Genomic DNA, 24,973 nt, shown 5'->3' on the forward strand with positions numbered 1-24,973 from the left:
CTAAGCAAGAAACGCTGAGGCGGCAATGAAAAGCGGTTGATTTCTGTTCCAGCTTTGATTGTTTTTTTAAGCTTATTGCCACATACATCTGTCATTAGCCTTTCTAAAGGTTTGATTTGGCTGCCTTGCTTATGGTGTTCCATTCATTGGCTTACACAACAAACAGACTCCTGAAGCAGGTGTTTTTTTCGCCGAAACACAGCTCCGTGTCGAGTCTTTTTAACTTGCATTTAATAAAGCATTTTGATTACTCGCCTCCACGGTGTCTTGGAAGTGTCGTGTTGAACTCGCTACTTTTTTGCTGTTCTTTTATTTTTTTCCATGTAGCGGATCTAGTTTCTCCACTTTTGTTGTTTTTTTGTAAGATTATTCTTACCATGTGGCAATGCGGGGGGGGGGGGGGGGGGGGGGAGCACTTACCACCACCTGGTAGTAACCAGGCAGCACACGGTGCTGCTTGATTATTCCCAGGTTAGCACCGCGCTAGAAATTATGAAATTATTTTCCATATCACCAGAAATGGCATGCGCTCAAGGCGGAACTACCGCCGGCAGCCGCATTGGGCCGGCAGTAGTTTCAGGTTGCTTTGCGGCAAGCCCGTTGCTACATGGCAACCCTTTAGTAAAAGGGCCCTTTAGTGCGTTATGCAATGCACACAACTGATAGTATTCTGTAAGTTGCATGTGTCGCATAGTGACATGCTCATGGCCCACTCATACTCTGCCCAAATGTACACCCCCTTGCCAGGGGCTAAGGACTCGATTGTATATATTGCACCTAAAAAAATCAGCGTGGAAAAAAAAAAACACATTTAGCACCATTCTATAATGTTAGCTATGGTTTATAGAATATGTGTAGCGCTCGAACTAGTGACTAAATTTAGGCATGACCATTTACGTCAACTAAAACCTGGTCTAAATGCCCGCACCCAACTTAGACACAGTGCGTGTAGTTTCCAGGAACACCCATGACCCGCCCACATCCCTCTGATGGCCATGTCCCCTTTGAGATCAACGCATTAGAATTTACGTGCACCATGTTACAGAATACTCAAAGAACGTTGCGCTTGTAAATTCTAATTAGTGCCAATTAGTGCAGATAATTGCTTGTTGTCGGCTAATTATCGGCACCGATTGGCTTGTTACTTAAGTTGCACACATAATTTGGCCGCACTGACAAATTTGTGTGCGCAACTTTAGTTGCCATATATAGAATCCGGTTGTAAGTGAGTTTGGCACATACCTTATAGAAAAGCGATTAGAACTTATGGGCCCCTTTATCAAAGCGGCGGTAAGCCCAACGTGGGCTTACCTCTCACTAAAAAGGAAGTACCACCAGACTACCACAGCAAAACGGCAGTAGTTCCCACCCCCAGTGCATGCCATATCCGGCGCTATAAAATATTTTTATTTTCGTACTGCCGGTGTATAACCGGCAGTAATCAGTTACTACTGGGTTAGTGCGGGAGCCCTTACCGCCACCTCAATGGGTGGCGGTAAGGGCTCCCCCCCGAAATGACCACACAGCAAGTGGCTCACTCGCCGCATGGCCATTTCCTGAAAAAGAAAGACCTACGTTTTATCCACTGCTGTAAAAAGGGGCCTCGGCATGCATCAAAAACATGCGCCGATGCCAGCGCAGGCCCCCTTTTGCCGCAGCTTGGCAAAAGGGGCCCTATGTGCATAAATGCCAATAATTGGTGCAATGATTCTAATAATCTGCATGAATTTTTGACACCTAATATTAGATGCCAGTTTTTAAAATTGCCCTTTGTGCTTTGCTATTTCAACTCCACTTAAAAAAAAAAAAATCGAACAACCTCAATTATGAGATACAAGTTGATTTGCATATAGCCTACTTTCATCTTCTCACATGAACATGAAACACAAAACCTAATTTCTGAATGAACTTTAAAAAAGTCCAGTGTCATCTTTGGAAAATTCATGATCTTGGGTTCCTACACAGCTAAGCGGGCAATGCCCAGGGTATGACTGTCCTCTTTTTTAAGTGATCACACATCAAGGAAAACATTATTAAGAAGCTCTCAAAGTTGTCATCTATAGACTTCAGCTCTGAACTGGCCTAGTGCTTTGCAACTTCCTTCTTGCTTGATGGAAGTTGACCATAGAAGTGATGAAGCAGCTCCACAGTAAGTTCAAAAGAGCTAGATGCTATGGAAGAATGGCAGTGCCCAGTAGTAGAGAATGACACGGGGATAAAATTTGTCCCCATCCTTGCGGGTTCTGCTTCCGTCCCCACCCCGTCCCCGCAGGCCCCATCTCCACCCATCCTGTCCCCACAGGCCCCCGTCTCTGTCCCCGCCCATCCTCGCAGGTTCTGTTCCCGTCCCCGCCCCATCCCCGTGGGCTCTGTTCTGATCTGCAGAAGCCTCGAACACTTAAGATTTTATATTTAAATCTTTTTATTAAAGTATAAAAAGGAACAATATGCTGTGCAACTGTTGTGTATAAATTAAAAATAGAAAACAGTAATAACAATGAGCAGCTATAATAAACCCTCCCACCACCACTAACTGCCCTCTACCTTTCCAACCCCAAACAATGGCTGACTTCTACTACCCCAAGGAATCCTAATCCGCCCTGTTAAAATGTCCAGGGGTACAAAATACAACCTGTTCTGTATGCCCTAGAGGGAAGAAATATGCCCTGTAATGCACTGTTATGATTTTTTAATCTATGGATGAATAAGAAGTCATCAACAATCGCAGGATTCAGTCTAGCTCTCCTGTCTTCCACAGTCCCTCCTGCAATAGAAGATGTCTTCTTAGAAGATGTGCTGGTAGCACAATGTACAGGATCCCCCATGCAAATTTTGCTAGCTGTGGCCAGCATGTTTGCCTGCTTTTCCAAAAAATAAAACTATTGTCACCTGCATCAATCAAACAAACATAAATAACAGTCCAGTTGATTAACAGGCTTCAAAGTGGAAAGTGACACAGGGACAATGTTTGCCCCCATGCTCACGGACTCTGTCCCCATCCCCGCCCTGTCCCCGCGGGCTCTGTCCCCCTCCCCATCCCTGCAGTTATGGCGGGTCCCCATCCCCATGTCATTCTCTACCCAGTAGCTCTTCATCAAATTTCATTTTCCTAAGATATGAACAGGTAGCAAACAGCGAGCATGGGTCTCTGCTGTAATATATTTATCAGATGACCTTCATTGTCAATGAACACTTGGCAGGTATAGCACCGACAGTTCTCTTATTCTCTAAATGAAAATACAATTACCTGCATGCAATTAATGAAAGGAAGCAATCGATTGAATATGACAGCCCTATGATAACTTGCAGAGTGTAAACATGGTATAATTGCACCGGGGAGTGTTAGTGTTAGACCGAAGAAAGTGGAATGAGCCCTGTTTGCACACATCAGGGTACAGTGTGACATTTTACAAGCAATGAAAAAGCTCAGAATGCACTCTGGCTTCATTAACGGCTTTATTCCTTCCTTAGGGATGTTTTGCTGACCTATAAGTTGTTTGCTTATAGTAAGGTAAAGCTTTACTTCATTATCTCTGAATTAAAATTAAACAACATGTGCTCACCATACGCCATGTGATATTTCAAAACTACATGCCAAATAGTCACTGGGCATCAAAATGTTCATCTTAACCATTAAGTTATAGGCTTCTGTTATCCCATGGTTTTTCTTCACCCATCTGATAAGCTGCCATTTTTAAGAATCAGAGAATACTGGGATCTCATTTGGATGTCTTATCTCTGGTGTCAGTCTTACATCTACTGCAAGAACCAATCAGAAATAGCTTATGACACTTACAAACATGGTTGCTCCCAGTCATAATCAGGGATTTGCACAGAAAGAGCATAAATGTAACAATGTACAGATTCTAATTGCTATATGGTGAGTATAGGTAAAGTTTCCTTTAAGTTCTTCTGGGAATTGGTTATTTTTGTTTGCTACTGTTGTCTAATTTTGTGTGTTTCCATTTGTCATGGTCATGCAATTGTTCTCATCACATATTTCCTGCCATAAATCTAAGAAGTATCATAATCTCAACTAATCATTATTCGAATCACTGTATTACTGTTGTTTTTGAACTTCATATCTCTCACTAGATGGTGATAGTGTGAGACAATGGTGTCAAGAAACTAGATCATCATTTTTCTAGGTGGGTTTTGTTCCTATCTCAGCTGTGGATCTGTAGAAGATCTCGGGCCAGCTGAGCTAATGTGAAATTTCAGTGTATGTTGGGAATAGAGGAGGTGGTGGTGGGGAGGCAGAGAGCACTGGAGCCCTGTGCTCAGTTCATGAAGCCCAGAGACCCAGGTTTGAACCATATTCTGCCATTCTCATGGACCAAGCTTAATAAAACTTTTCTCCCATTGTGGTCTGTGTAAATCAGGTCCTCTAGGTGACTCTGTAGTTGTATTTTAATTGTAAATCACTTTGTGCGGGATTTACATCTGGAAAAGTGGTGTATCTATTGGTCAATTAAATTAAGTAAAGCGTTCGGTTTCCAGCTGCATGTCTTCTGTGGCGTCTCAATGTTTATTCTTCAAGCACTACTGCTGCTTCAGTAGATTGAACGAAATTTGCTGCACTGCAATAAAGAAGTGTTTAGCACTTCAATAAAAGCATTATAAAAACATTAATGTCAGGAATAGTAATAATGATTAGAACAGCAAGACACCATATTGAGTTCAATGGACATTCCCAGTGGTGCCGACAGCCCAAAACAGCTCACAGCTTGGTTTCAACCAGTGTCTCCCATAGGCACAAACCTATCCTAGGGGGAACCCTAGGCAGTCAGATTTTCAGGATATCCACAATGAATATTTGCCTACGCTGCTTGCTTGGTATGCAGATCGATCTCATGCATGGAGCTGGGCAGACTTCTACGGTCTAAGCCCTGATCGTGACTGAATAGATAGGGATGGGCTGGAGTGTAAATTTTAAGGGGCTTTGATGTTAGCTTCAGAACTTAGTACAAGATCAGTACTGGGCAGACTTCTACGGTCTGTGCCCTGAGAAAGGCAAGGACAAATCAAACTCGGGTATACATATAAAGTATCACATACCATGTAAAATGAATTTATCTTGTTGGGCAGACTGGATGGACCGTACAGGTCTTTATCTGCTGTCATTTACTATGTTACTATATCCATTGTGGATATCCTGAAGACCTGATTGGCTGGAGTTCCCCAGGACAGGTTTGAGAATCACTGCCTTACATAAATTGGGCTCTATGTGTTTGAGAATCAATACAGAAAACATAGGGCTGTTAGATTTTCTAACAGATCTTTCCCACTTTGTGCCTATGAATAGAAGGCAGAGTACATTGGACCCATAATATTGCCTGTAAACTCACTGGCTGTTACTTTAAGGTCTTATTGTGCAGGGCCAGGTGCCTGGAGATACAGAAGAAACCAGCAAGTCCCAGTTCTTGTTTAATTAGTTTGCCAGTACGCACGCGGCTCTTTTTTGCTGTGTTCTCATGGTGCTGCCAATATACGCATCCCATGTCTCGATGACCAGGTCTCTGTCTTCCATCCATCTTAAGTTGAGAGATATGATCTGTTTTGATGTTCTGTCTGCGTTTCTTTTATCTTGATTCATTGTTTCTGCTTTTTTTCTTTTTTTGTTCCACCCAGCTGTAAGAATCCACAACTTCACTCTGCTACCTTACCATAACTCTGCCTTTATATATACCAATGACTCTGCCTACTCTAACTTCTCTGCAACCGTAGGTGAGGATTTAGCCCATTTTCTTCTATCTTTGTGGAGCTTGGACGTTCCAGCAGTTGCATGTTAAGGATGCAAACAGCTTTCTGGAAAATTACAATGGCCGTAGGTCTATCTTTATAAATAGAGATGACCATCAGAGTTTGCATGAGCATGCAAAGACTGTCCTGAAAGGACGCTGGCGGATTTAAATCCTTTATTTTCCATTTGAAGTGTTCAGGACATGGGTAAGATACTTATTTCCCTTTGTTGCTTAGGGGGTGAAACACTTGACACTCAACACTTGATGGCTTCAAGAAAGATGTGCATTCATCCCTGTCAATACAAAGTTCTTTTCTGTCATGTTAGGACGCATGCTGAGCAGGAACATTGTAATGGGTGGGTGTGGGTGGGCTCTGGTCCCTCTCTACTTTGGAGTGAGTCCTGCCCAGTCAGTGGCAGCAGCAAAGGTCAGTGAGAAAAGAACTGGAAGTGGTGACAAGTATATAATGTCAACATCCATGCTGTCTAATGTCCATCCTTGTTAACCAAAAAATAAGTCCCAATTATGCCACTGAGGCTGAGTGAGATTTTAGTTGTATTAAAAAAAAACAACACATTTTAGTGAATCAGAGCGGAGCTGCCAAGTTACCCAGTTCCAGTAGTGACACTTTTTTGGTCAGTTCTGGTTTTGAATTTGCATCCTATAGCAAGTATGGTATATTGTCCCTTATTCTATCCCTTGAAATCAGTGCTGCAGGTGCCTTAATGCAGCAGGATGGAGTGGTCAGAATTTTGGGACTGGCCTAAAATCTCCCTTTTGGAAATAGATAACTTGGCAGCCGTTTCAGAGGCGTAAAGGCTCTCCAGCACTGAATCAGTACTTACCCAAACATTTTGTGTTTAGAAGAATGGTCTTTGAGATTTCTAAAAGTACCTTTTCTGAAACAAATTTGTGGGGGGAAAGGAGCCATATTGTCAATTTCTAAAGTACAGAAACGGAAACTCACCTGTTTCATGTATTTTTAATATATGTTCAGGCATTGATTTAAGATCTGTAATATTAATGTCCTGTGCTGGCTGAACTGATTGTTGACACGTCTGCTAAATTTTTGAGTAACTTTGGGTATCAGCCCTGATTATATAGATGGGAGTGGGGGATGAAGGGGACAGAGATTTCAGAAGCAATACAGATAACTGTGCTGCAGATTTGGAAGTTACATATGTCAGTGATGTGAACTTGGGGGAGGGGGAGATGGTAACATACTTTTTGAGAATTGCCCCCTTAATTTTTGCCATACAAAATACCCTGTGATTATATACATTAGCATATATAGGAATGCAGCTCATTATGGGATTTATAGATGAATATCACAGCGGAGTATACTTCTCCTATCACTTATGCAGTCATCAGAGATAGGCCAGTCCAAAATCTGTTACAAGCTTTAATGTCCCAGTCCTATCCTGTGATTCTTTGAAATAAGTTTTATGACCGCAGCTATACGTGCATGTATGAAGACACGCTCATTTATCAGTAATGTTCACCATAAATGATGATAAGATTTTGGTCACAAACTGAGTAAGCCTGAAACTGCAGTTTTTGGAAGCCAAGCAAAATCCAGCCTGTGGGCTGCAGAAGGCAATTGAGGCCACATCATCAAGGCTGATACTCCAAAGTGCCTGAACATTTGCAAACACAACACCATATACAAAAGTGGCAAAAAACATGCATAGTGTGAGTGAAAATGCAACCCTTATGCAAAACTGCTATTGACCTGAAGAATAGTGCAAACCAGCTCATTAGTAATTTTCACATAACTAATTTTTGCACATCCAAATTTCCTAAAGCATTTTTTTGTGAAACATTACACTTTGAGGAAGTTTAATCAAGTTGTTTTTTTGCTTTAAAATTTGCGATTTTTGCATGAACTTTAAAACAAGAAATGCGTCACACGAAATAATTGAATTCATATTTCAATAGACTATTTAATATAAGCGACAAAGATTTGCTCGATTGTATCCTCAGAACAGGCTCATCTTGCTGGAGTGATAGAGGCTAATGTCTTCATTTCTCTTTTTAGACCTCATAGAGGGAATGGTCAACAAAGGAATTTACATGAAGGGAGATAACGGAGTGTCTGTCCTTTCCTTTGAGAGCTACAAGAACTCATGCATAAGTAACCCTGCGATCTGTGGACCTGAAGGTAGGTGATATCACCAGATACTATAGGGATAGATAAATAGGTACAGTGGATAACCGTATCTTCACCCCAAAATAGGCTTCCTGGGGAAATGAGGTACAAAACTGATGTCAGGAAATAAAGAGTCACGTTCATAGAGTCTGATTCAGCCTTAAATGTTTGACCACATGTTGAAACCTCTAGAGTGCAATATATTTTTGGAAGCCCCAAATCGTTTAGTCAGTTTTTTAAAAATATATATATCATTGTTCATGATGTTTGAAATGTGAAGAAGAAAGTACACATTTCAAACATCATGAACAATGATATATATATTTTTAAAAAACTGACTAAACAATTTGGGGCTTCCAAAAATATATTGCTTTTTGTGTTCCTGGGGGCTCATAGGCAGGGCTGGTCTTAGCAACTGTGGAGCACTGTGCAGACCAGTTCAGTGGGGCCTCCTAGCTCTGCTCATTTGCCTAGCTCTGCCCCCTTGCCTAGACCCACCCCCTATTGAGAACAAGTTTATTTATTTTTATTTTTTTATTTACGAAACTTCAAATAAAGACTAATCAAGCAATCTTGTACAGAAAAACTGATTCAAACAAGCACAATGCTATCATAGGAAACCCAGTATTAAGCAATGAAAATAACCAATTCCCACAACATAGAGGAAAATAAGGGAAAAATATTAATTAACTAAGAAAAGATCCAGGTATGTGGGCAGAGTACTTTCAAATTCCTCTATTACTGTAACACACCAATCCAGAGAGGCAACACTGGAGATTCCTTAGTAGCCAAAAATGTAAAATGTATAGGTTCCTTAAAAAGACATATTTCACTAAAGACAAAATCACAACACATTTACAGGGGAATTTTAAGTAAAATTTTGCACTCAGTTGGATCACCCCAGGGCGCAGAAGCAAAAATTGCTTTCTGTGCTTCTGGGTCTCACAGGTCTGGAAATATCAGCAAACATATATATCTTCTTTCCCCTAAAGAAATTCTCAATACAGTGACGTTCCTTGGTTGGCTGGCACCTGGGGTGGGTCGCTGCACCCCTCCCTCCGCAGCATCCCCCCCGGAGTGTAGCGTCTCATCCCTCCCCCAATGCATCTTCTCAAGACACCCCCCTCCCTGGGTGCATTGCCTCTTACAACCTCCTTGGCCTCTTACCTCCGCACAGCTGTCGGCTCCGCCGGTTCCCTGCTCCCTCTGCCCCGGAACAGGAAGTAACATCAGAGGGAGCAGGGAACCGGCGGAGCCAACAGCCGCGCAGCTGCTCCCTGCACCCCCCCCCCGCAGCGTGCACCCAGGGTGGACCACTCCCATCGCCCCACCCTCGATACACCGCTCTCTCAATATTCTCTCGAAGAAGAACACACCTTCACTTTCTCTGACCTTCACACACAAACTCACTCTCTGTCTCTAAAAAACACACATTAAATATCTCTGATTGTCTATGAGAAAAACAGACACACTCATATTCACACTCTCTGTATCTCTGAGGATCACACACACACTCCCTTTCTTTCTGACCCTCTCTCTGAGAAACACAATTACAATTTTAAAAATTCTCTATCTTTTTTTTGTGTGTTTGAATCTAACTCGGCAGAACTTTTCAATCCATTCCTGAATTACAAGTGCAGCTCTCCACAGAAATAAATCTAACTCCTGTGCCAGGATGCGTTGGAGATGATCTCAGTCTCTCAGATTTACTTCTACTGCTCATTTCAAAACTTGCATTGATTTTTTTTTTAATGGAGATCCTCCTTCTGTAGTTCATAAGGAGTAATATAAATAGACAACAGTCAAGGTGCACTTGGAAATACTTTTTAATCAGTCCACTAGCACCCAATACAATTGGAATTATTTGTGCATCCAGTTGCTAGTAAGGAAACTGGTATAGATACAGTAAAAGGTTTCAACAGCTTGTCTTCCAGAGCAAACATTTCTATATAATCTTTTTTTTTTAATCTCCTGTCAAATTAGTGTGCAATCTGGTTTAAACTTGGTTATAAGCTACAAAATGTCAACTATTGATTTTTTTTATTTTGCTCACACCTTTTTCAGTAGTAGCTCAAGGTGAGTTACACTGGATTTTTCTCTGTTCCAGGAGAGCTCACAATCTAAGTTTGTATCTGAGGCAATGCAGGGGTAAGTGACTTGTCCAAGATCACAAGGAGCAGCAGTGGGATTTGAACCAGCCACCTCTGGATTGCAAGACAGGTGTTCTAACCACTAGCCCACTCCTCCACTCAATGTTTTCAGAAATGGGTTTTAGTTTTCTTTTGAAGAGATGGAAGATGCCACAAAACTACTGCTCCTTGTGATCTTGGGCTAGTCATGTAACCCTCCAAGGCCTCAGCTAAAAACTTGCTGGTCAATATTCAAAGTGATTTAACCAGCCAGAAACAGTTCCTGGTTAAATCACTTGTTCAGGGCTAATTGCAGCTGAAAATATCTGGTTAGCGCCTAACTCAAAACCAACTATTCTGGGAGTGTTCTGGGGGCAGAACCAACATTTTGCCGGTTAAGTGCTGATAGTCAGCACTTAGAAGACAAGAAAGAAGGACAAAACACCACATGAAGAAGATTGAGACAAGAAGCGCAGTGGATTGCTGGTGTTTGAAAAGAAAACCACTGATCGCAAACACTCGGTCAGCTGGCTTTAGCAATTGCGATCACCAAAAGTGCTGTGTAAATAGAAAGAATTGCAGTGATCCATGTTGTGAGAGTTTATCAACCCCTGATGCAGGCATCATTCTTGCTGAAACACGGCCGTGTCGGGTCATCACACTTGAGCTGTTTATGCTGGTTGGAATAAAGACCATTTGATTCTGGAAGTTGACTGCATCTCCTCACTCTTTGTTCCTCTTGATAGTCAACATTTAACCAGCTATACTTTAGCTAGCTTCACAAATCCAGAAATTCAATATCGAAGCTCGGACATGGCTTAGCATTGAATTTCCAGGCATAACGCTGGCAGCAGTTGGCAAAACACTGACTGCCACCAGATGAATATTGACCCCTTAGATTGTAAACCGTCCAGGAACAGGACAATACTAGTGTGCCTGAGTGTAACTCTCCTTGAACTACTACTGAAAAGATGTGAGGTAAATCCAAACGCATCCACACAAACTCATATATACATGCATACATACATTTTAAAAAAGCCTTTGAATTAGAGAGAAACTGGGATTAATGGCAGGCTGGTTGCATTAGATGTCAGCAGATAGAGCTAAGTTAGCTTTTTGAAGCGCAGATTCAGGTTTTTTCTAAAGAACCCTTATGAAAGAGCTATCCATTGGTCTGAAGTCTGTCTTTGAAAACTGACTTCTAACCATTACACTCCCATCTGCCAAGCATGATGAACACCTCTGGCTCCCATGGGCCTCTGATTTTGCATTTCTCAGTTCCTCCATGGATTCTTTTCTATATAGTTTCATACTGATGAAAGAGCTGACCTCAGTGAATATGGAGTGTTAAGGCTATGGGCTTTAATAATGATAAATTGTCATTGTCATCATTATTCTTGGTAACTTGATTCTGGATATCCAGCATAGACACTTTACAATAACGAGACTTGAAATGTGAGCAAATGCCAAATCTTCTGAAAAGGATGCCAAGTCACCTGGTTTCAGATCAGAAGAAATGGCATAGCTTACTGCATGGTGGGGAGATAGAATCAACTGAAGTGTGTTATCAAACTTATATAAATTGCTTTGCATACATGTTGTGGAGGACTTGCAGCCCATTTGCCTATCCTTCCAGCTTTCTCCAGGGTGACTCCCAGGTCGATCTCGAGTCACCCAGGGCCTCAACTCCAGGTGCCCAGCGCTTCTACCAGCTGCCTTGTAGGTGCTGTGGAGGACTTGTAGCCCATCTGCTTATCCTTCCAGAGTTCTCTGGGGTGACTTCCACTGTATATCTCATCATATCACCATTCCTTTTGTCTTCTCCCTTCTCAGCTCTCAAGTTTCAATATTTTCTTCCTTTCATTCAACCATCTCCGTTCTGTCTGAGTGCATCTCATCTTCATCACTGTTGTTATGCCTCTCCTACTCTTCTCCGTACACTCTTGCTCCTTCTCCTGCTCCTGATCAGTTCTCACTCTACTCGTTCAGGTCACATCGCAATGACTCCAATCTAATTTCTGTTTCTCTCCTCTCCCCTTCTTCTCTGCCTTCCTCATGTGCCCTGTGAAATACCCGTTCTATCTCCAACAAGCTTTTCTACATCCACAACTTCTTTTATCTCTTGTACTCCCATCTGCTTGCACTAACTGAGACCTCACTTTGCCCTGAAGACTGCTTCAGCTGCTGTCCTGTGTCATGGAGGTTACCTTTTCTCCCATACATCTCACCTGGTTGGCTGTGGAGGCATAGAAGCCAACTTTTCAAAATTATTAGGGGTGCTAAGCCCAATGGAAATAACCCCTTCCTGGACAAATACAAATATTTTCTCAATATTGGGGGTGCTCAAGCACCCACAGCACCCACAGAGTCGGCTCCTATGTGTGGAGGTGGTGTTGGGCTACTATTCTCATCCTCTTGTAAATTTCAATCTCTTCTTCCACCTAAGTCTCACTGCTTATTTTCGTTCGAAGTCCAGTCCATCTGTCTATTCACTCCTCTACCTCTATGAGTAGTAGTCATTTATTGTTGCCCTGATAAGTCCCTTTCTTCCTTTCTCACTGACTTTGACTCCTGGCTTTCCTTCTTTCTCAAACTCTCATCTTCTTCCCTCATTCTTTGGGACTTTAACATTCATGCTAATCAGTGGCGTTCCTAGCCTAGATGGCACCCGGGGTGGATCGCTGATGCTCCCCCCCCCCCCCCGGCGAAATGACACCTCCCCCCCTGGCAAAATGACACCCTCCTGGGTGCACGCCACTGGGGGGGGTGCCGCGGCGCGCGCCTGTTGGCTCCGAAAAGTTCGCTAACTTCACTCGTTCGCTGCAGCTCCCTCTGCCCTGGAACAGGAAGTAACCTGTTCCGGGGCAGAGGGAGCTGCAGCAAACAAGCGAAGATAGCGAACTCAGAGCCAGGCACGCACCGCGGCACCCCCCAGCGGCGTGCACCTGGGGCGGACCGCACCCACCACCCCCCCTTGGTACGCCACTGATGCTAATGATCTCTCCGACTCTTAAGCCTCTCAGTTTCATACTTTAACATCTTCCTTCAATTTTCAGCTGTTCTCCACTACCCCTACTCACCAGAAAGGCCACTATATAGACCTTAGGGGAATAAGGGAAGAGGAGAGGTGGGTTAAGGGAGAAAGATAAGAAGCTCAGTCTTGGTCATGTTTAGTTTCAGATGGCAGTGACACTTCTAGGCAGACAGGCAGGCTAATATTTGGGCCTGGATTCCTGCTGAAATTTCTGGTGTGGAGAGGTAGATCTGGGAGTCATCAGCATTAAAGTGACAATGAAAACCATGGGAGGTGATCAGAACACCAAGGAAAGAAGTATAGATGGAGAAAAGAAGTGGTCCCAAGACAGAGCCTTGAGGTACTAATAGTGGGATAGAAGTGAAGGAGGATTCACGAGAGCATACACTAAAAGTGCAATGGGAGAGATAAGAAGAAAACCAAGAAAGAACAGAGCCCTGAAGTCCAAGTGAGAACAGTGTATCAACCTACCAAAGATCACAAGGAACCACAGTAGGATTCTGGCTCACAGCCTGCTGCTCTAACCATCAGGCTACTCCTCCACTCCACTGGATTTCAAGAAATGCATTTGTTACAGTGACCATGTTTTATATTGAGTAGACTGTCAGAGAACCAGATTAATTTGAATGGCTTAGTTTCCTTGAAAACCAGAGCTTTTTACTGGGGACTAGATTCTATAAAAAGCACCTAAAAAATCAGCGTTGAAAAAAAATAGCGCTTAACGCTATTCTGTAAACCGTGCTTAAAGTTAGGTGTGGTTTATAGAATAGTGCTTAGCACCAGGAACCGTAACTACATTTAGGCATGACCATTTACACCAATGAAAACCAGGTGTAATTCCCCACATGTAAATTAGGCATGGCTCTCCCTAATTCTAAAACAAGACACATAAATTTCAGGAATGCTCCTGACTTGCCCATCTCCTCGCATGGCCATGACCCCTTTTCGGGTTCACACACTAGAATTTACACACACCTCTTTATAGAATACGCCTAAAAAGATGAGTGTGTAAATTCTAATTATTGCCAATTAATGTCGATAATTGCTTATTATTGCCCAACTAGTAAAAAAGGCCCGTTTCTCAAAGAAATGAAATGGGCGCTAGCAAGGTTTTCCTTGGAGTGTGTATATTTGAGAGAGTGTGTGTGAGAGTGACTGTGTGAGAGAGAGAGTGAATGTGCGAGTGTGTGTGTGTGACAGAGAGAGAGAGTGAGACTGGGTGCGAGTGTGTCTGTGAAAGAGTGTGTGTGTGAGATTGAGAGTGTGTGCCAGGGGCCCCCCCTCCCTCCCAGTTCCAGTGTCCCCCCTCCCTCCGTGTTCCAGGGTCATCATCCCCCCTCTCCCTCCGTTTCTCCGAGTTCCTGGGTCGTCCCCCCTCCTTCCCTCCGAGTTCCATGGTCGTCGTCCCCCTCCCTCCCTCCGAGTTCCAGGGTCGTCCCCCCTCCCTCCCAAACTCCGAGTTCCAGGGTCATCCCCTCCCTCCGACTTCCATGGTCGTCCCCCTCCCTCCCTCCCTCCCTCCGAGTTCCAGGGTCATCCCCTCCTTCCCTCTGAGTTTCACAGTCCCCTCCCTCCCTCTGAGTTTCAGGGTCCCTCCCTTCCTTCTTCCCTCAGAGTTTCAGGGTCCCCCCTCCCTCCCTCTGAGTTTCAGGGTCCCTCCCTCCCTCCGTGTTCCAGGGTCCCCCCTCCTCCCTCCCTCCCTCCCTCCCAGTCCCAGTTCCAGTGTTCCCCCTCCCTCCCTCCCAGTTCCAGGGGCGTCGTCCCTCCCTTCCTCCCTCCCTTCCTCCCTCCCTCCCTTCCAGTTCCAGGCTGCCTCCCTCCGATTTTTAAAAGTCATCTTCACTTACCAAGTCAGGGTTACGGCGGCAGCCAGCAGCGGTAAAATGCGTGCCGGCTCGGCCCTTCTCTCTCTTTCTTAGCTGTGGTCTCGCCCTTGCGGAAACAGGAAATGAGGGCAGGACCACAGCTGAGAGAGAGAGAAGGGCCGAGCCCTGACTTGGTAAGTGAAGATGACTTTTAAAAATCGGAGGGAGGGGGCCTGGAAATGGAAGGGAGGGAGGGAGGGAGGGAGAAAGGGAGGGTCGACGACACACTCATGCGTGTGACGTGCCCTTTCCTCTCACTGTTCCGCCCTAGATGTCATCACATTTTGACGTGAGGGCGGGACAGAGAGAGATGGTGACAGACTGACGAACCTTACGAACCCTTCACTTCAGTGTGCCACAGTCAGCTTCAGAACGTTGGAGGTGCTTTTTATTATAGTAGATTATTGGCACTGATTGACTCATTATTCAATTAAGTTGCGCATGCCCAAATTTACACGTGCAGCTCAAAGTGCTATATTGCTATATGGAATCTGGGGTGGATTTGGGGGTTACTAGACTAGATAGCATTTACATGACAAGTAGCTAGACAGACAAGAAGGAGATGTTCTTCAATGGGATTAGAACTAGGTAGAATGTAGAACAGGGGAATTGGGGAGGAATTCCCTGGGGAATCAGTTAATGACTATGACCTAAGCATTCCGAATTCAAGGTTCTCACCTGAACCACTCTGCCTGTTAAATCTCATAGCTCTGTGCTCTTTTTACAACATCAAGAAGGTAATTTTCTAAACATTTTTGGGGTAAATTTTATAAATGGCGCCTAAAAAACTGGCGCTGAACCCCCTCCCCCCACTTAAACAGTATTCTATAAGCCATGCCTAAAGTTTGGTGCAGTTTATAGAATACACACTTAAGTGAAAAGTCATGTGTAAATTTAGGCACAGCCATTTGCGCCAATAAAAATGTGGTAGAAAATGCCTGCACCTAAATTTATATGCGGTGCACCATTATTCTTTAATTATATGTGTAACTTGAAGCCACTCCCCTATTTCACCCCAAATTGCCCATGAACTTCTCATTTCCATGCCCCTTTTCTGGCATGTGTAAAAAGTGTAGGTGCAGATCCTGCGTCTAACTTTACACACGTGGGTCCCAATTAAATCTAATTAGTACAAATAATTGCTTGTGAAAAAGCCAATTATTGGCACTAATTGACTTATTATTCAATTAAATTACATGGGTAAATTGGAAATGCGCCTAAATTTTTGGAGACCTTTACAGAATCAGGGGGTTTATGCAACCAAGTAAACACTTATCTGAGTGAAATCAGGGGCTCAAAATTGTTCTCCCCATCTGTGGATAAAAATAAAGTGTAGGTATTTTTATTTGTGCTGCAAAAGGGTGGAGCTAGGGGGTGGAGCTGGCAAACAGCATGCTGGGATTTCATTTTGACATCCCCCATTCTTATGGTACGAACTTTGCATCTGCTCTAAGAAAACAAAAGTTTGCACCTGTTTTACAGCAAGCACTAACTGGATTCTTTGATATTCCACCTTTATTCCCATTTTGAATTATTCCTAGTTCTTCTCTGCTTAAGAAATGTGTCATCTATTATAACCCTTCTCCCTCTTAAATTGCTTCGTATCTATTTCTGTTTCAGCTCTTCATATTGCGTTAATTTCTTTTTCTATTCCAACAAAGACTGCCAAGGTGGCTTACAACAAATATAATATACATTCATATATTAATACATATAATACACAGTCTTATAATACTACATAATAAAACATATGAAATACATAATAATTTACTTTGTGTGAAATGTATCAATACACAAAAAAGTAAATCTAACATGTAACACTAGCCCCCTACCTCCTATTTGTAGTAGGGATCAGGTACAACAACATTTCATGTGAGCACAACATAGCAGCTTCTGAAATACTTAGATCCATAACAATGGGAAAGGCTAAATGGGAGAAATCTGCAAAAGCTCAGAGCACTCACTATCTCCTCAGGAATCAAATAAAAACCAGAAATAGACTTTGGAGGAATTGCTTAGCTGCCAACAGAATGATCTAGAAAAGTTCTGGCGGACCTATTGCTTTGTATGTTTGCCTGTTCTCTCTCTCACTCTCTGGTTCTGTTCAAAGCCTCTTATTTATTTATTTATTTATTTTGTAGCATCTGTATCCCACATTTTCCCAGTGATTTGCAGGCTCAATGTGGCTTACATTTGCCGTAATGGCGGTTGCCATTTCCGGGTAACAGAATTAGAAATGGTATTGCGTTAAGTGCAGACATACATGGTTACATACGTGGAACATAACATATATGGAACAGATCATGGTATATATATATACCATGTGCATACATACATGGTAAAGCAGAATACATTATGGTATTGCATGAAGGTTCCTGAGTAATAAATTGGATTCTAACATGCATTAGGTCATCGACTATAGAGAAACCCTATTCGACATAATGTTTAAGGTGGTATTGCTTGATCATTAATAGCAAAGAGGTTAAACAGTCATGTGGTAAGATTTTGGTTTTGTATAGATCGTGTATAGTGTTATTATTTAGTATTTAAGATGGATGTTTATTGTATGCCTTCTTGAAAAGATCTGTTTTCAGTAGTCTTCGGAAGATGGTTAGGTTCCAGGCTTATTTTTTTTGCATTTGTACCCCGTGCTTTCCTACTCATGGCAGGCTCAATGCGGTGGGCAATGGAGGGTTAAGTGACTTGCCCAGAGTCACAAGGAGCTGTCTGTGCCAGGAATTGAACTCAGTTCCTCAGGACCAAAGTCCACCACCCTAACCACTAGGCCACTCCTCCACAGAAAGTTTAACAGTCTTGTATGGCACCTTAGCTGTGACATCAGAATGGTCATGCTGTCAGTGTCAGTGACTAGATGCCTTAAGTCCTGGTTTTGCACCAGCGCATCTGTGGACTTACAGTCTTGCTCTTTATGGTTAATGTTAGGCCAAGCAAGAATTTACTATCATATGCTGATAAGTGAAGCAAGTTTTAAGTAAAACCTTTGATTTATGAAGTTTTAATGTTCTGCTCCATTTGGTGTTTAGATTTTTGTTTTATTACAGTAACATCTGCAAGATGTTTGGCCATGTACTGACCGTAGTTGAGCTGAATATTGTTTTGCAAATAAAAAAAAATATGACTCTATTACAGTGGTTAAAGAGGTTTTATGATGATAGATTGCAGCTGCTGCAAAATATTAAAGTGCGGTTTCCAGTGGTCACTCAGTATGACCTGTATGATGGGTAGCTCTGCTCTAGAATAAGTTAACACCATATAGGCTAATTATGAGAGTGTAATACATTCTCTGTTGGAGGCTATTATTGTTCATTTTTGGGCATTATAATTATATGGCTGCAGCTCTGTGTCAGGTACCATACTGGTGACGCTCTAGGACTTACAGGGAACTCTGTGACTCAATGAAGAATTCCACATTGCTCAAGAGAGTACAGTGATTGCAAAGAAACAGCTGTAGCTTTTATAATATTCTGTGATTTATAGAAAGTGATTTCCCCTCACATGTGAGGCGTATGGATTTTTAGACAGCCCCGTAACATTTTGGGGATTGTTCAACCCTAACAAAGCTGTGAATATGTGTAACTGTACAGTCCCCTTTGCAGCTATAATATAATAGTAGTATTTCAGGAAAAGTAATGTTTCAGCTCACGGTTGATGCATCACTTCCAGGATGTGCAACAAATGAGAGCCTCGGAGAGTAGGAAAGCATCTTGAGTCTTCAAAAATAGAAGCTGTCTAGGTTGGGAAAGAGGGAGGATCCATGGAGTGAAGGAAGGGGATTCAGAGACAGGAGTCATCGCCAGAGACTTTCTGGAGATTAATATAACAGCAGCTTATGAGTGGAGAAAAATCTGATCGACTGAGTCAAGCAGTGAAGTAGCCATTTAGAAGAGTGGAGAAGGCAGGAGTCTGCGTAGTAAAAAGAGAAATATGGAAGATGTCCGGTCCTTGGAGTCATCAGAGGAGCATAGTGGAGGCAGCAGATCATGTGGTGCCTTGGAAGTAACTCCTTGGTATAGCCTGTGTATGGGGATAACTTACGGTCTGTGCCAGAACCGGTGGTGGGACGCGGGGCTGGTGGTTGGGAGGCAGGGATAGTGCTGGGCAGACTTATACGGTCTGTGCCCTGAAAAGGACAGGTACAAATCAAGGTAAGGTATACATAAAAAGTAGCACATATGAGTTTATCTTGTTGGGCAGACTGGATGGACCATGCAGGTCTTTTTCTGCCATCATCTACTATGCTACTAAGAGTAAGAGCAATATTCAGAACCACTTATGCTGTCAGCCTCAGGTGCTGTGACCACTCTAGACCTGACTGGTACTCATGCTGACCTAGACCTGCTCAAATTACCATCTTGCTAATGCTGCACAGGTCTCTTGAGACACATCAAGCATTGTGTCTGCATTTTGTGACCCAGGCCAGAGCAGAGGTTGGTTGGGATAAAGCTGTTCTTTCACTATACAATTTAGCGTAGTGATGTCCAACCTCAGCCCTCGCTTATTTGCGTTTTCAGGATTTCCTCAATGAATATGTAGGAGATCTATTTGTATACAATGGAAGCAGTGCATGCAAATAGATCTCATGTATATTCACTGGGGATACCCCTGTTTCAGTTTATGAAGGACAGCCCCATCCTATATAACAAAAAGTAGCTCCAACATTCTGAAGCTGACTCAGTGGCACTGTGGCAGTGTAGGGTTCGTAAGTCTGTAGTTCAACGTTTCATTGGCTCTACTACTACTACTACTACTATTTAGCATTTCTATAGCGCTACAAGGCATACGCAGCGCTGCACAAACATAGAAGAAAGACAGTCCCTGCTCAAAGAGTTACAATCTAATAGACAAAAAATAAATAAAGTAAGCAAATCAAATCAATTAATGTGAACGGGAAGGAAGAGAGGAGGGTAGGTGGAGGCGAGTGGTTACAAGTGGTTACGAGTCAAAAGCAATGTTAAAGAGGTGGGCTTTCAGTCTAGATTTAAAGGTGGCCAAGGATGGGGCAAGACGTAGGGGCTCAGGAAGTTTATTCCAGGCGTAGGGTGCAGCGAGACAGAAGGCGCGAAGTCTGGAGTTGGCAGTAGTGGAGAAGGGAACAGATAAGAAGGATTTATCCATGGAGCGGAGTGCACGGGAAGGGGTGTAGGGATGGACGAGTGTGGAGAGATACTGGGGAGCAGCAGAGTGAGTACATTTATAGGTTAGTAGAAGAAGTTTGAACAGGATGCGAAAACGGATAGGGAGCCAGTGAAGGGTCTTGAGGAGAGGGGTAGTATGAGTAAAGCGACCCTGGCGGAAGATGAGACGGGCAGCAGAGTTTTGAACCGACTGGAGAGGGGAGAGCTGACTAAGTGGGAGGCCAGCAAGAAGCAGATTGCAGTAGTCTAAACGAGAGGTGACAAGGGTGTGGATGAGGGTTTTGGTAGAGTGCTCGGAAAGAAAGGGGCGGATTTTACAGATGTTGTAAAGAAAGAAACGACAGGTCTTGGCAATCTGCTGGATATGAGCAGAGAAGGAGATAGAAGAGTCAAAGATGACCCCAAGGTTTCGAGCTGAGGAGACAGGGAGAATGAGAGAGCCATCAACAGAAATAGAAAACGGGGGGAGCGGGGAGGTGGGTTTGGGGGGGAAAATGAGAAGCTTGGTTTTGGTCATATTTAATTTCAGGTGGCGTTGAGACATCCAGACAGCAATGTCAGACAAGCACGCTGAAACTTTGGTTTGGATGCAAGGTGAGATATCAGGGGTAGAAAGGTAGTTTTGGGAGTCATCAGCATAGAGATGGTAGGAAAAGCAATGGGATGAGATTAATGAGCCAAGGGAAGAAGTGTAGATAGAAAAGAGGAGGGGACCAAGAACAGAACCCTGAGGTACGCCGACAGGCAGAGGGATAGAAGTAGAAGAGGAGCCACCAGAGTGAACACTAAAGGTGCGGAGGGAGAGGTAGGAAGAGAACCAGGAAAGGACAGAGCCCTGGAATCCAAGTGAGGACAGGGTATCGAGAAGTATGCTGTGATCGACAGTGTCAAAAGCAGCGGAAAGATCAAGAAGAATGAGGATGGAATATTGACCTCTGGATTTAGCCAGTAATAGGTCATTGGAGACTTTAGTAAGCGCAGTTTCGGTTGAGTGGAGAGGGCGAAAACCAGATTGTAGTGGGTCAAGAATAGCATGTGAGGAAAGAAAATCAAGGCAGCGGCGGTGAACAGCACGCTCAAGTAATTTGGAGAGAAAAGGAAGGAGGGAGATGGGTCGGTAATTAGAGGGACAAGTAGGGTCGAGTGAAGGCTTCTTAAGGAGAGGTGTGACCACAGCATGTTTAAAGGCAGCAGGGACAGTCGCAGTGGAAAGTGAGAAGTTGAGAATGTGACAGATAAAAGGAATAAGAGCAGGAGAGATGGCATTAAGAAGGTGGGTGGGAATGGGATCAGAGGAACAGATGGTACATTTTGAGGAAGAAAGGAGAAGTGTAGTTTCCTCAATAGTAACTTCAGGAAAGGAGGAAAGGGAATGAGGGGAAGGAGAGAGAGGGGAAGGAGAGAGAGGGGAACGGACAGGTGGAGGGAGAGGTGGTGAGGTAGAGAAAGCAAGGTTTATCTTTTGAACCTTGTTGTGAAAGAATTCAGCAAGGGTCTGAGGAGATAATGAAGGGGGAGTTGGGGGAGGGGGCACCTTGAGGAGAGAGTTCAATGTGGTGAAGAGAAGTCGAGGATTAGAGCCAAGAGAGTTGGTCAGTTGGATATAATAATCCTGTTTGGCACGTAAAAGAGCAGATTGGAAGGAGGTCAGCATGAACTTAAAGTGTAAGAAATCAGCAAGGGCCCGAGATTTCCGCCAGAGGCGTTCGGCGGAGCGGGTACAGGAACGTAGGTAGCGGATATTAGAAGTCAGCCAAGGTTGGGGTTTTGTACGCCTTACAGGGCGGGTCATCAAAGGTGCTCTCACTGTCCCCGCCCTCACGTCAAGGAAACGGAACACTGCATAGTTGCCAAGCAAACAAACGCGACATCACAGGAACGAAGAACCAATCAGACAGAACGGAACTTGGAGGAGGGAAGTGGAGTAGATTGAATCTCTAACAAACAATCATATACAGGGAGGTATGAACATCAGTAGAGGCAAGTGCACAGAACGGAAGGGAAGACAAACATTTAATCACTTTGTCACTCACACACATACATCACACACACACACACACACACACACACACACACACACACACACACACACACACACACACACACACACACACACACTCAATCACTCTGTGTATCTCTCTCTCTTACACTGTCTGTAAAACACACTGTCACTCTCATTCTCTCACATGGGCAACTGTATGTTGCATTCTCACGAGTAAGGAGCTCTTCTGATGTGATTGTTAAACTGATTGAAGGGCCTGAACAAGGAAAACTTTTACCACATTGTAACACAGTTTACACAAAAAATATTGTATATAAAGAAATCTTACACATGTAAACAACAATTATATTCAGAATACAACCGTGGAAACATTAATGACAGGAACTCATTACATTGCTAGCGCCCGTTTCATTGCGTTAAGAAACGGGCCTTTTTTACTAGTCTATTAATACTTGTTAGCTAGGCAGGCACAGTGATTACCACCTCCTGTATCTGGAAATGAACAAAAGGGAAGCGATCTTCCCAGTTCTTCCAGGTAATGTGGATTGACTACTATCAGAGACAGGATATTGGACTCGAAGGTCCATTGGTCTGACCCAGCATGGAACTTCTTATGTCTGTCTGTCTATTTGATCCTGGGAACTGGGTTCAATTCCCACTGCAGCTCTTTGTGACTCTGGGCAAGTCACTTAACCCTCTATTGCCCCAGGTACAAATAAGTACCTGTATATACTATGTAAACCACTTTGAATGTAGTTGCAAAAACCACAGAAAGGTGGTATATCAAGTCCTATTCCCTTTCCCTATCTATCTGAATCATAAAAATCTACAATATTTCTCTGCTGTATATATTTCTTCCTATGTGTTTGTCTGATTAAGGTTCCTGTCTCCATGCATATATCTATCTATCTTTTTGGCTATCTGTATCACTCTTTTTATATATCTCCAATGTCTCTAGCTCTGTCACAGTCTATTTGTGGGACAGAGTGCATAATCTTTCCAGAACTCTTTACTTGTAAGACAAAGCTATAAAAATAACTTAACTTTAGATTAAATTTTGGTCAGAGTCAAACGAGACAAGCAAAATGTTGCCCAGAGGTCTGTTCAGGATATTTTTTCTCGCTTTTATGAAGGAACTGGCCACAAAATAAGCACATAAGGATTTGCAGATAATCACTAGAATTTGTTCTCATCTCCCTATGAGTGTGGCTCAGGGGAGCTAGGTGCCGATTTTGATCTCAGCAGGGAAGTCTATGCTAAAATATTGGAAATAAAATCATGCCTGCAGCATAATTTTCTCTCTGTGTAGATGCAAAAAGAGAAATAGGGTATATACATCTGCTAGGTTTCTCTAAGATACAAAGCACAAGGCTTTATGAACAAGTAGGAATTGGAGAAGGTTCAGACCAGCTGAGGAAATGCTGTTTTTATTTTCAGAAGATTAAACCTGGGACTGGATGGAAGATGTCCAAGCCTCTATTCTTTCCTTGCTTGTATTGTAATTTTCTCTCTCTGAGAACTGTAAGATGGACATAATCTTTTCAATCTACATTTTCCCCATCTCTGTCCCTTTCTGGAGAGCCATTCCTGACACTGGCCTCCCAACCATCCTTTGTCCGTGTCCCTCTCAAATTACGATAAACATATCAGAAGTACTTTCTAGAAGAAGGGATAAAGAAAACCTGTGGTTTTTTTTAGACCTACCTATTTTAACCCAGCCTTGACTACTGTTTTCTCAACCTTTATCCAGATTCTGTAGACTCCCCCCTCCCCGGGGGCCCTTGCCATTGAAATTTAATCCCAAAGGTTTAATCCCAAAAGTTTAATCCCAAAAAATGCAGGGTCATGCACTTGGGTCGCAAAAATCCGAGGGAATGATACAGTATAGGGGGTGAAGTGCTTCAGTGTATGAAGGAAGAGTGGGACTTGGGGTTGATTGTGTCTGATGACCTTAAAGCTTCCAAACAGGTAGAAAAAGTGATGGTCAAAGCCAGAAGGATGCTTGGGCGCATAAAGAGAGGCATGACCAGCAGGAAAAGGAGGTGATAGTGCCGTTGTATAAGTCTCTAGTGAGGCCCCATTTGGAGTACTACGTGCAGTTCTGGAGACTGCACCTACGGAAAGATATAAACAGGATGGAGTAGGTCCAGAGGGCGGCTACGAAATTAGTAAGTGGTCTTGAATGCAAAAATTAGAGGAACAGGCTTATGAACCTCAACATGTATACGCTGGAAGAGAGGAGGGAGAGAGGGGACATGATAGAAATGTTTAAATATCTCAAGGGCATTTATATACAGGAAAAGAGCTTTTTTCAAATGAAGGAGAGCTCTGGAATGAGGGGGCATATGACAAAGTTAAGAGGGAACAGGCTTAGGAGTAACCTAAGGAAGTATTATTTCACAGAAAGGGTGGTGGAGGCATGGAATGGCCTCCCGGTGGAGGTGGTGGAGTCGAGGACTGTTCCAGAATTTTAAAAGGCATGGGATAAGCATGTGGGATCGCTTAGGAACAGGAAGAATTAGGGGTTACAGAGAATGGGCAGACTGGATTGATCATATGGCCTTTATCTACCATCATGTTTCTATGCTTCTGAATTCCTTAGCCAGGTAAAGGCTCAAATGAAGAGGAATACATATATATCTTTTAATTTTATATATTTTTTTCTGCATTTAACAAAACTAGTCAAAACTTTCTTTAGTTTAATAAAAGAAAGTATCACTTTATTTTCCTTTTTTTTTTTTTAATTTTGTTTTATTTTACTTCATTTCTATTTGTTACCTTCAAAGTACACTAACATGGCAACCACACTACTTTATCCAACAAATACACAAGTTTGAACAAGCATATTACCCTATGTTGTGTTGTGGATTAGGAATTGGTTTTTGGACAGAAAG

The 24,973-nt window shown here is 43.1% G+C and overlaps 1 protein-coding gene across 3 annotated transcripts in view; it reads left to right on the top strand.

The window, feature by feature from the left end:
• ADGRD1 (adhesion G protein-coupled receptor D1) overlaps positions 1–24,973 on the top strand; it is a 428,743-nt gene that overhangs the window by 18,527 nt on the left and 385,243 nt on the right. For 2 of the 3 annotated variants that reach the window (XM_030219506.1, XM_030219507.1), the window contains exon 4: positions 7,783–7,905. In XM_030219506.1, coding sequence (XP_030075366.1) covers positions 7,783–7,905 — 123 coding nt within the window. Of the gene's footprint in view, positions 1–5,631; positions 5,728–7,782; positions 7,906–24,973 lie in introns of all 3 variants that reach the window. The other variant, XM_030219508.1, reaches the window with a different exon arrangement.

This window comes from Microcaecilia unicolor, chromosome 11 (assembly GCF_901765095.1).
Source record: "Microcaecilia unicolor chromosome 11, aMicUni1.1, whole genome shotgun sequence".
NCBI lineage: Eukaryota > Metazoa > Chordata > Amphibia > Gymnophiona > Siphonopidae > Microcaecilia > Microcaecilia unicolor.